The sequence below is a fragment of the Anastrepha ludens genome, chromosome 3 (genome assembly GCF_028408465.1).
Source record: "Anastrepha ludens isolate Willacy chromosome 3, idAnaLude1.1, whole genome shotgun sequence".
Lineage (NCBI taxonomy): Eukaryota > Metazoa > Arthropoda > Insecta > Diptera > Tephritidae > Anastrepha > Anastrepha ludens.
The window spans coordinates 98,128,194-98,140,468 of record NC_071499.1 but is presented as its reverse complement, the minus strand read 5'-3'; the positions used below and the strand labels follow the sequence as shown (position 1 = coordinate 98,140,468).

At 36.6% G+C, this 12,275-nt stretch overlaps 1 protein-coding gene across 2 annotated transcripts in view; it reads right to left on the bottom strand.

Annotated features, from left to right (window-relative positions):
• The window catches only part of LOC128858552 (dmX-like protein 2), a 147,781-nt gene that overhangs the window by 128,624 nt on the left and 6,882 nt on the right, over positions 1-12,275 (bottom strand). The window contains exons 2-5 of one of the 2 annotated variants that reach the window (XM_054094933.1): positions 9,003-9,220; positions 5,351-5,496; positions 5,084-5,290; positions 1,096-5,021 (exon numbers count right to left, since the gene is read on the bottom strand). In XM_054094933.1, the coding sequence (XP_053950908.1) occupies positions 1,096-5,021; positions 5,084-5,290; positions 5,351-5,496; positions 9,003-9,220 (4,497 nt within the window). Of the gene's footprint in view, positions 1-1,095; positions 5,022-5,083; positions 5,497-9,002; positions 9,221-12,275 lie in introns of both variants that reach the window. The other variant, XM_054094932.1, reaches the window with a different exon arrangement.

The following is a 12,275-nucleotide window of genomic DNA, read 5'->3' as shown; positions in this document are numbered from 1 at the left end:
CTAATATACAAAATAATTATAACACGAATATGGAAATGTATGTATATCACCTTCAACGGTTGCACTACGTCGAACCCAAGCGATGCTTGAGCTATTTTAGCCGGTAATTTATACTGCATGACACTATCAGCCATCCCACGCTACTATTTGGAAGACATTGTACAGTTCTCACTTCCGCCAGTGCTGAAGAGGTGGACTGCTAACTATTTGAGTGGTCGACACTCGTCAGCAATGACATTGCTGGCCTATGCGCCAAAGTGAACGATTACCTCACCAATCTTTTTCACTGCGAGGAATCTACAACTTTCCCCCACAAAGTCCACGGCGACCCTCTTTGCCACCTGGACAAAGAAGATCAAACTGCAACTCAAGGTAAAAGTCGATGACACACCAATTCCGTAACCTTCGACAGTATGCTCTCCTTCCCTGCAACACCTACACAACGAGGCACAGATGCTACCTGTAAAGGAGCACAACAAACCGGTAGCAAACAGTTTCTGCTAAGGTGCTACCGTAGGTTTCACTCATGACACACTGCTTGTGCCTGAGCCGCCTCCCAGGCACGTCAGGAGGCACATCTTCAACTACGCAGACGAGATCCAGGACAAAAGGAACCGACAACTACTGGACCGGACAGTGTTTAAACAGACAATACACTACATTCATCGGGAGACCCTGACCACCTTCTTCAACTACGGACACCCGAATGCCGTAATCGGAGTCGAACCACCACCCACAGCAGATGCAGATATCCAACTACCCCAAGAGACCTGCGTAACCTTGGCATAACTACAATCTCTGAGTCTAATGTTGTATTACCGTTATTACCGTGTAGCGATTTCTAATTTTTTTTCGCTTATATGTGAAGTCACTCGGTTATGCTAATGAGCCATTGGACTACCCGGGAGATCTTCATAAAATGGAATAGAAGTAACCATATTAACGAAAATATTTATAAACAGTAAATGCCATCAACGATTTGGTAAAGCCAAAATGTTAGTACTTTCATTGATTTCTTTTAATAAAACGTTTAAAATACCATAGGTGTATACTCGTAATTAAGTAATTAATTTGATATGAATAAATTAATTTTACCTGTTTCTCTGAGACTCCGTCATCTGAGCTGGATGTATATTCATTTGAACCACTCATGCAGCGCACTAAATGAGCTAATATTGCTTTGACCCAATTTATTTTACCAGAATTGAGCAGTTCCATTAGTTGCTTAGGATGATATTGTGGAAGTACCGGACATGCGATACGTGAAGCCTGGAACAAACCAAAATCCGGCATATAATCATCGTTTGTTGGCTCACAGCCTGTTGGTACACTTGCACTTGAATTTCCATATCTTTTCCGTTTTTCGTTAGAAAGCAATTGCAGATTAGCAGTGCTTACTTTACTTATTAGTGGTATAGAAGTCGCAGTTTTTAACCTTAACTGCGTTGATTCATTGGCCAACGATCTCAAGTCTTCATCCCGGAGATTTCTTGAATCGAAAAGGTCTTCCACGCTATGTTCCTGGTTAAATCGAGGTTTCCATTGTGAGTATACATGCATTTCAGAATCCATTGCTACCACCAATATTCCGTCTCGAACCCACGATATTTGCATAGGTAATGGTGGTAAACCGTCGGCTGTGTGTAAATCAATTTGACGTAGTTTCATCCAGCGTATTTCATCGTTAAAATGTGGCTGAGCTAAGGAACTAGCCTTACGTAATATTGGCCGATTTGCTGATCTTGAGACTTTCATAGCTTTAATATTTGCTTGCGCGATATCTGATGAAACCGCTGTATATAAAAGTATTTTACTGCCTACAGCTACTGTTAATATATGCGAACCATCTTCTTTTGATACCCAATCTAACTGAACGAGATGTTTTTGAGTTAACGGACATGTATTTCCATTTTCAGCGATACTTTTCCTAAGGGATTGTAGGGTACTAAAACTTGGAACCGCTAGTAGCCCTGATGTAGATGCCGTTTTTGTTGTAAGTTCAGGTGTTGTATCTCCACTTCGAGGGGATCTTCCGTCATCTTGGGTAAAAGTTTGAAACACTTGGTTCAAACGTTGTTTTTTTTGCAGTAATCGATTGTCATGTAGATAACTTAGATCAATGCCATGATCAATATTCATACGTGGTAAATGTACATTTTTTAAGTGAATCGTGTCTTCCAATACCCATTCGCTTCCCCCAGAGCTTTCACATTCATAAATGGCCACACAAAGATTAATATATCTCGAATCTGGATCCCCTTTATTTGGTCGAGTAAAGCTCTTTCCATATTTATAAGCACAAGCTACACGTCCAGAGTACGCAGCACTAATATTTAGAGGCTGACCTGGAATTTCGATGGCAGAGTCTTGCACTCTACTGAACATTTTCCACTCTACCCATCTATATGTTTTTTTTGAAATATCTTCTGTAATTTCTGGAAGAGTTTCGCATTTCCAAAAACGGGATATGGAATCTGAACAGGCAGTAACTATTATGTAGGGGGCGTAACAAGCAGGATAAATTGATGAAGAACTTAAATGGCCAGCAGCTGGAGAGGCGTGGATCACGTCAACACCTTCGGGCATTGGTAACTCCTGAGTACAAACCTTTTCTGTTTGTATAGACATATGTGAAGTGTCGTTTCCTGTTTCGTCACAATTATTTAGTAATACATTAGTAGCTGACATTCGTCGTTGTGCTAAATCTGAATCCTCCATATCTTGCACAATGTTGCTGTCAGGGACATACATTGCTGTATCGGATAGAAAATTTTTTTGCTCTTTTGAGGAAATAATAATACGCCACATGTGTATTGTACTCCCTTTAATTGTTTTTTCGATAATTACTATATAAAACGGTTCCTTAAATTCAAAATTTTGTTGTAAATCAACAATTGCATCCAAATCGGTTTCCAATCGATGACCCCCATCAATTAACTGTGCTTGAAATACATGTAGGAATTGAGTGTTTTGCCAGTCGTGTTTAGCTTCTGATATTGGGTCAAGTTGAATAATGCATCCAGGTCGTGCAGTAGACTGTTGTGACACCACCTTAAGTTTTTCATGAAAAGGTGTCTTCCTCATTTTGAATGTTGACGAAGCATTTGAATAAATTGATGTCATCGAACTGGATTTATAGAAAGTGTGAGCATTTTCAGAAGAAGATATCTCTGCAAGGAGAGTGCGGGCATCTATTACTGCTTGATAAACCCGTAAATTCTCACCATCACTAGCAACAAAACAAGCTGAAGGAGAATTACTGCTGCTTCCTAAAGTTGTACTAGGAAGTAAAGTTGGAATCCATGCTACATTACTAAAAGCAGAAATTTCAGGTGAATTTATGCGGGCCAGTTCACTAACACCTCCCGAATGGCAAAGAGGACCAACAGAATCAACTCTCCATAAAATTAATTCAGAACAAAATCCAGACGGTGTGAAAACATCTTTATTGTAAGGAAGATTTTCAGCACTGCTAGGTGACTTCTTCTCTGATTCTGGTAAGTTATGATGAGACGTTGAGACAAGAAGTGGTAAAACGGGATGACATGTTATATCGTTAACTCTAAACCGGTGACCGGATGCTCTGCAAACATGCCCGATGCTAAGAACTTGAGTAAATTTCGTTTTAAGAGCAAAAGTTAGCTGCCACAAATTTAAAGTTCCATTGGAATGCTTAGTTACCATGGAAACAGACGGCGAAAGACTATTTGTTAAATTGTTTAAGCAGTGTTCGTTTATGTCGGAGTTGTTTAGATTGTTTGCAGGAGAAGAATTCGCCGATTCTTTAAGCGAGGATATTTCTGCACTTCTACTCTTCACACTGTTTGCAATTTCTCTAAAAATTAGTGGTGGAGAACCTGTATTGTATAAACTAACTGTAGTAGACATAGACATTGCGTCTCCGAGTGGAAATGCAAAAGGAATCCGTGTGGAGAACGATATTTGTGCTTGACGAAAAGAGCCAGGGTAATAGTCGTCCAACCAATCAACTACCCATATGAGATAGCTTCCATCGATAGGATGAATTGCAAATACAAGATCGGGGCTTTGGTGCCAATCTCTTAATAAACACTCAATTTTAAAGTCCAAGGAGTCAGCAAATTGGTTAATGATTGGATTGTTTTCATTATTAAGAGAATTTAAGGATGCAGTATTTGACATTGAATTCATATTTTGCAAAATTCCAGCTTTACTGTGATGCGGTGAAATCTTGCACTCCTCCGAATAACTATCCTCTGCAGATAATGATTTTGACAGAGCTCGGAAAAACTTCTTTTTTGATTCGTCGGCAACATCTAGTTCGTGTTGTTCGGAAATATTATTGGTAGACGCATTAGTACTTTCTTCGTCAATTATTTTTTTTGTCAGTTCCTGCAATATAAACTCAGCTTGAATTGAGAAATTCATTTCCTTATTGTTAAGCCAATGTAAAATAAAACTGTTTTGATTAGAAGTGTCTGACGAATGCATTGATGGAACTAGAGGAATATCCGTTTCAGCATTAATTGATGCCGCCAGGTGAAAATGCATACCGGGTGAAACGCCAGTGCCATGAAAGCCATATGAATGGAAATCGTGAACGCTACACGATGACGGTAAAGAGGGTATCGGTCCGTGAAAAGTATCAGCTAAGGCATTGGCTTGATAATTTACCAATCCGGACTCTGTCTTAGCGTGTCTTCTAATATGAAAACAGGTCTTCATGTGTTTTAATCGTTGCATGAAACGGTGTTTGTGACGTTGAGTTCTAAATTTCGGATTCTGTGATGCCAATGGATCAAACTGTGTCATGTTTATTAAGCCATCGTCCGGTAATACGGTTTCGATCCAAACTCGACAAATATTATCGAGACATGAAGTTACTATCATATTAGATACCGATCCTTTCGGCATGTACTTGCTTGTTTTACGCCATGCGATATTTGTTACTGCTCGAGGGTGTGCAATATAGACATATGTAAAATTGAGTTCTGTATCGTTTCCGAAGACAGTTTTGGTACTGTTTTTCGATGGAAAAAGAACTGTAATAAGAGATCTGCATAAAAAATATGAAATTAAATTTGGAAATAATGAAATTAATTACCTTGCTTATTTTCATACCAAATTTTTACGAGTCTGTCATTTCGTCCGCAAGTGGCAAATAGGGTACCATCTGGACTAAATGCCATATGATAAATCGGTATGGCAGTTTGACATGACCATATAGTGTCCCAAGTTACTACTTCGTCTTGGATCTCATTTGTTGGTGTTTTATTTCCGCGGTCACCCCCGCCTATTTCGAATTTTACCCCTAAAAACAAAAACCGATTGCTAGTAAAGCAAAAATTTGGCTTAAAACATCCTTCCTTACCATTCGAATTTTCCTCAGCTTTTTCCGCATTTTTTTCTTTCCACATTTCTATTATTGACCCGCCAGTTAAAAGACGTGTTCCTTCTAAATTCCATGAAAGTGTGAAAACATGGTAGTTGCATAAGAATGATCCGGTTTGTACCCATCTAGAATGAAAACAATTAAATGGTCAATATAAAATGATTGTGAACGCACTTTCGATTAAAAAAATTAAATATTATATATGTTTTCCATTTATGAAGATTGGCTATTTCCATCAGTCTTTTTTCTCACTCTCACCTAATTACCTGCAATAATAAGTAGGCAGCTATAACACAGATATGAGGTTATCTTTCTTTTGTTATTTTGTTTTAATGCTCGTTTACTTGAGTCATGTATTGCCATTAATCAGTTTGCATATGCCTTTCCCCCCGTAAGAAAATTTTGAGTCTGGAAGCGTTTTTACAAAGCAAATTTACATATTTCTATCGTTATTTTTTAACGGGTTACAAAATGGGTACAGATATAAACCATTTACCGTAGGCATTCAGAATCATGCACATATCAATTATGTCGCAAATGGATCTTCTAAAAGGAAAAAATTTAAGCCGTATATATGCGGCTTTTGACTTTATAATAATGGGCGAAGTAAAAATTGCTCAGCATGTTTCCGCCTTTTTTCGAGGATGGAATTAAACACAAAATATAATTCACAAGGTAGATAAGCTACGCAGCGAGGAATAAATAAATATAAATAATTAAACTAAACTCGAACATTTTTGGGTCATCGAGAAGCACGTTGTCGGACCGCAATAAAGAAATTGGTGAAAAAATTCGAGCTGTTGGGACAAGTTAGAATAAGAATAAAACCCGTGCACGTCGCTCAAGAACAGTCGAAAATATTGCTGTTGTACCCGAAAGTGTTGAAGAAAACCCAGGTTTGTCCATTCCTAGTCGTTCTTTGGAATTAGGCATTCCACAAACGTCATTACACCGTATTTTGCATAAAAATTTAGGTGTTAAGGCTTATAAAGTTCAGTTAACACAAGAACTCAAGCCGGCCGGTCATCAACATCTTCGTATCTTTGCTGATTGATCCGGAATTCCATCGAAAAATAATCTTAAGTGATGAGGCCTATTTCCACCTCGGTGGCTTCGTCAACAAGCAAAATCGTCGGATCTGGGACTCATAAAATCCAAGAGTTATTGTTGAAAAACCGCTCTATCCTCAACGTGTGACTGTTTGGTGCGGTTTATGGTCCGGCGGAGTCATTGGACCTTACTTTTTCAAAAATGAAGCTGGAGCAACAGTTACGGTGAATGGATTGCGCTATCGAGAGATGATTAGCGATTTTTTATGGCTGGAATTGGATGGTATTGATCTGGACAACGTTTATTTTGAACAGGACGGCGCTGCATGCCCACAAGCAACGAAACCATTCTTTGAATATCAAAATAACACCTCTTATTGGAAAACCCTTTATCAAAAGTTGCAGGTAAAACTAACACCACTGCTAAAGCGAATCTATACAACGTGATATAGATTATACAAATGTAACAATTTGGCTGGCTATTGTCAAATTTCCGCTAAACAAGAGAAAGAAAATAAAAATACTCTTACTTTGACAATAAGGCAGCAATCAGCTGATGTAAGAACATCCCTTGTATAGATTCGCAAAGACCCATAAAAGCAGAATAGACACACACCATCTCTTTGCCGATTTAAAAATCACTTTCGACAACGCTAAAAGTAGTAATCTACATACCGCGATGTCTGAATTTGGTGTTCGCGAAAAACTAATACGACTGTAAAGAACGGTGAGAAATATAAGTAACTCCATGAGTCCTCTTCGTGCCGTTTGATACCAAATAAGAGGACTCCTTATTGTGTGACGTCATCAACCTGAAGCTGGAAAAATATTGTTCGAGCAGCGAAACTCAATCGTTAAGGAATCATACTTTAAAAGAGGGCATATGCCGATATTAATATCATCGACATGGGTCTGGTAATGAACGGGAACAAGACAAACTACCTCCTGTCATCAAACAAGCAGTCAGTCAGCGCACCCACATTAACACGAATGTTTGCCTTTAAATCCAACGTAGAATCTCCCTTGCCAACAAGTGCTACTTTAAACTAGGTAGCCAATTGAGTAGTAAATTAGTCTCTCGATGAACTAAAACTACACATATAAGAATGACATATAAGAAAATTACGCACGAAGAAGCAATGAGTTATTTTAAATCCAGCAGCTACGGCGGCATTGAAATGCATACAAAGTATTCGATACGGTATCTGCTGGTGTTAGGAAAGTAAGATATCCTTTGTGTTGAAAATATCGAAAAATTAATTTAATAAATAGGATTGAAAATCGAGTACGAAAATTCTGGACTGTTCCTTATGATTACAACTCCTCAACGTCAAGCTTTAGTTTCCCGCCTCACGCATGTTCTATACTGCACAGTGGCACAATAATCACTTAATATGCATAATCAACGCCAGTAAGCACAAGGAAGGAACGCCTGGCGTGCTTTTTTGAAATGGACCCAGAGAGGGTTACCGCATCCATCACATCTCCTGTATTGCGGAGATATAAACCTCGAGGACAACAGTTAGAGAAAGACACTTGCACTATAGCAGGTCGGGATATTTATGATGCACATCGATAAATCGTGCTCCTTATATCACTTGGAATTGATTGAGGAATAGCAAAATTTGTAATGAAACTAATTCTATAATCAGACGCTAAGTCTACAAAAGACTCCCACTTAAGTGCAATAAACCCACGGAAGCTCGCTTTCCATAGTCGAAGTCGTAAGTTTTGTCCAAATGGCCAATGCCCCTTCGAAGTAAATGAATATATGCATTTATGCTCTCAGATTTCTGTTATTGCCAAAAGAGGATATATATAGATATATAAGCATTTTTGGTACGAGGAATGCTTTCTGAGGTTAGTTTATTATTAGCCCTACGCTAGATGGCGTTGTAGGCCAATTTTTATAGAATTTTTTTTTTTTCAAATAAATACTCATATTCCACACAAAATGGCATGCGCCGGCCTTTCGTTAAACTTCCTACATAGCTAGTTTAATTAAATTTCGACCTGCCCTTATTGGAAAACTCTGAATAAAAACAGATATCCCAGTATCTTATCAATTAGAAAAATATTTCCCAAGCTCGTTTTTTTTTTAATATTTAATGACTAATTTTTTGAAATAAATTTAGAAAGGACTTGATTTTGAATTAATGAATATGAATGAATAAGGAAATATGTTTATTATCTTACTATATGAAATCTTACATAATGACAGTTTCTTTAAACAAAATAATATTATTAAACATGAAATCTCCATAAGTCGACCGTTTTCATTGAACAATGCTGATTGGAGTTATAGAAGCAGGGCCGTAGAGAGCATATCAGGGCCCTGGGGGAAAATTGCCAATGCGGACCCTTTCCAATTATGTCTAATTCATATAATTCGAATTACTCTCGAGTCCGGGCCCCTCTGAAAACTCCGGGCCTGGGGTAAAAAGTCCCCGATTGATACTATACCGATACTATACATATGATGTAATATATGTGTATCACATATAGTAGCTCAAGGAGCATGTAACCTTTTTTTAAGTAAAACTTCCATTATACACTTCGTCATTGAACTAAAATATTCATACCTGTAATCCAAATAATGCTTGACACTCTTATTTCTCAAAAGCACTGGTGTGGGTTCAAATATGCATATTTTATTTTCATAGGATGCTGCAATTTTTCCAGTATCGGTACTGCAATCGAGAGCAGAAATTTTGACGTAACCATGGGTAGCTCCTGGGATTATTTGGACTCTCTCAAAAGTGCTAGCCAAGATCACAATATTACATCCTGCGGCGTATGCCTGAAAATTTCGAATACAATTTAGTATCCTATTATATATGCAAAATTAAGCAAGTTTATGTACAAATAAAATACGAAAACCCCTTTAATAAAATAAAATACTAGTAACATACAGTATTGGCCAAAATAAAGCACCCCCCTAATGGCATTTCAAATAATGTCATATAACTCAATAAAACAACATCGAATATTACTTACTTTTACACCTTGTTTCTTCTTATTATTTTGGTGATTAATAAACATAACAAAAAATTTTCAACATTTCTTATATTAAAAATTAACTAAAGCACCCTCCATTAAAAGCGAAAATAATTGTTTTTATTCTTCAGTATTTTGTACTAAACCCATTATTTTTGATAACTTCAGAACATCTTTTTGGCATAGAAGATATTAGGTTACTAATAATTTCCAGAGAAATGTTGTATCAGGCTTCTTTAACCGCTTCAAACAGGGCTTCCTTTGTGCTGCAATTTTCCCTATTAATTTTCGAATTTACAATCTCGCACAAATTCTCAATGGGATTGAGATCGGGAAATTGAGCTGGCCAGTCTAAGACCTCTATAGCATTTTGCTGTAACCGCGTTTGGATTCATCAGAAAATAATAGAGTTTTCCATTTTTGAACTGTCCAATTAATATGCAATTTCGCAAACTCGAGTCTCGCTTTTTTGTTTTTGGCGGAAATAAATGGCTTTCTAGCAGGTCGTCGACTGAAAAGTCCGGCCTCCACTGCTCGTCTTCTGATCGTTCTAGAACTTACCGGCAAACTTAAATCAATTTTTATTTGTTCAGAAGAGACTATGGGATCACTCTGAATTTTTCTTTTAATCGTGGAGTCGTCTTGTCGTGTAGTCTTTCGTGGCCTTCCTCCACTATGGATTGCAGAAATAGAACCCGTTTGTTCAAATTTTTTTACAAGTCGCGATATTACACTTCTATTTATTGAATATTTCTCACTAATTTTGTGTCGCGATAAACCACTTTGCCAATCACTTATTATTTTATTTTTAAATTCATTTGAATATGCATTTCTGGCCATATTTGCTGATTTCCCGTATAAAATGGTTTGTCCTACTAAATCCGCACGTGTATTGCACAAATTATTCTAACGAACTTTGACTCAGCTTTAAATACCGTTAGGAAGAGAAATTAACTTAAAAAGAACAAAACAAAGCCGTAGTTAAGAAAAAAAATGTGGGGTGCTTTAGTTTTGACTATTCAGTTTTTCAATAATATGAACATTTCAATTTTTTTTTTTTTTCAGTATAACCAAAACGCTGTATATTTGGTATTATATTTTATAAATACTTAAGTAACAAGGAAACACATGACATATGGGCATTTTCACGGTAACGGACGCGACATTTGTACGCTTTTAAGTGCGTCCAAAACAATGAAGTCAAAGTAAAAGTTTATATATATTGATATTGTTTTAAAGGGCTGACGGAGTGCTAGATTTTAATATATACGGGAAAGATCTTTTACAAATAAGTACGTAGTTATAAGCAATTATAAAGTGATACGGACACGACAAAAAATAGAAGTTTTTTTGAGGCGTATTCAGAAATATACAAAATTCAGCAAATTAAGGATTTTTATATATATACAATATATATGTTAATAAATGCGAACAGATGACTGTTATTCGTAGGTTTATGAAATATGATAATTTTCTCTTCGTTTTTTTTAATTGAGTATAGAAGAAATACGGACGCGACATAGCGGACGCGACAAAATTTTCCATTAGCTAGGAAATAGAATTTTTTTCATTATAACACTTCAATTTTATTGAAAATAAAAACTTAAGTAATATTACAGTAAAAACGACTTAAAAAATTAAGAAGAAAGTTATTAGTTTTAAGGATGGTCTATTTTAATTATTTTCTTTAATGAATAGGCCGTCCGAGCAACTTCAATACATTTACTGTCGAAATATGAAAACCAATGCATACTTTTAACTCCTTTGATATTTGGAACATTTTGCCATAACTCTGACAGTTGATTAGAAAAACTATCAATTTGTGTTCCAGAGATATAAAAAATTTTAACTCCATCAATGTTGTTCTTGGCACATTCATAGAAGCATAAGGCATCACCGAGAATGATATTTGCTTTAACGATTTGCCAAAATTTTCGTTTAACTACGGCACCTATTCCGTCTACAGCACCTTTGCCATGTGAAGTGGCGAAAAAATTCCACTCTAAGATTCCGCAATGAAATTCAGCTACAAGTCTTGGAATATTAGAAAGAATAAATTTATTTTTGAATTGGGAAGTGCTTCCATCAGAGAAAATATAAATGCTGGTAACTCCTTTGTACTGGTTTTGTAAGATATTGATAATTTTGGAAATAAAGCAGTAAACGTCGAATTTACTGTGAGTCAATCTATCACTGATAACAGCATAGGACTTGGTTTCACCAAGAACCCAAGCTACGCACGTAAACACTGTTACTTGGTTATAACTAAAGTGGGCATCTTGAATTTCGTTTTGGCATGTCAAGCGATAATTTTCAGCAAAATCAACTTGAATAACAATTTCATTAGCTGCTAAATTTTTCTTTTTAATTTCAAAGCAATTTTGTTGGTGACGTTTAATAAAACAATGCATTTTAAAAGCTGGTAGCCGAATCTCTACTAAGTCGCTTAAAGGACCAATAGTGTAGTTTAAAGTTATGCAATCGTCTACTTTTCTCCACTGTTTCCATTTGATTTGCGTATCAAATTGATTAATAAACTGTATTGGAACTAGATCGTCTTTAATATCGCGTACACAGCTGTCACAAGTATTAGCCATGCACTTTTCATTCATAACGTCGCAGCAAACTGATGTAAGAAATAAATCAGCTTTGGCAGGAATCTGCGGTATAATCTTTGCACAGCCTTCTAGTAAAAAAATAAAATTTGCATGGTACTTACAGATACACATATTGTGTCGTAAATTATGGATTAACTGAATGTAAGTTGGCTTAGAACGAATAAAAATAGTTTTGCAGACTTTTTCCTCGGTATATTCGGCTTTGAAGAGTTGATATGCTTCTGTTAAGGTCATTCTCTA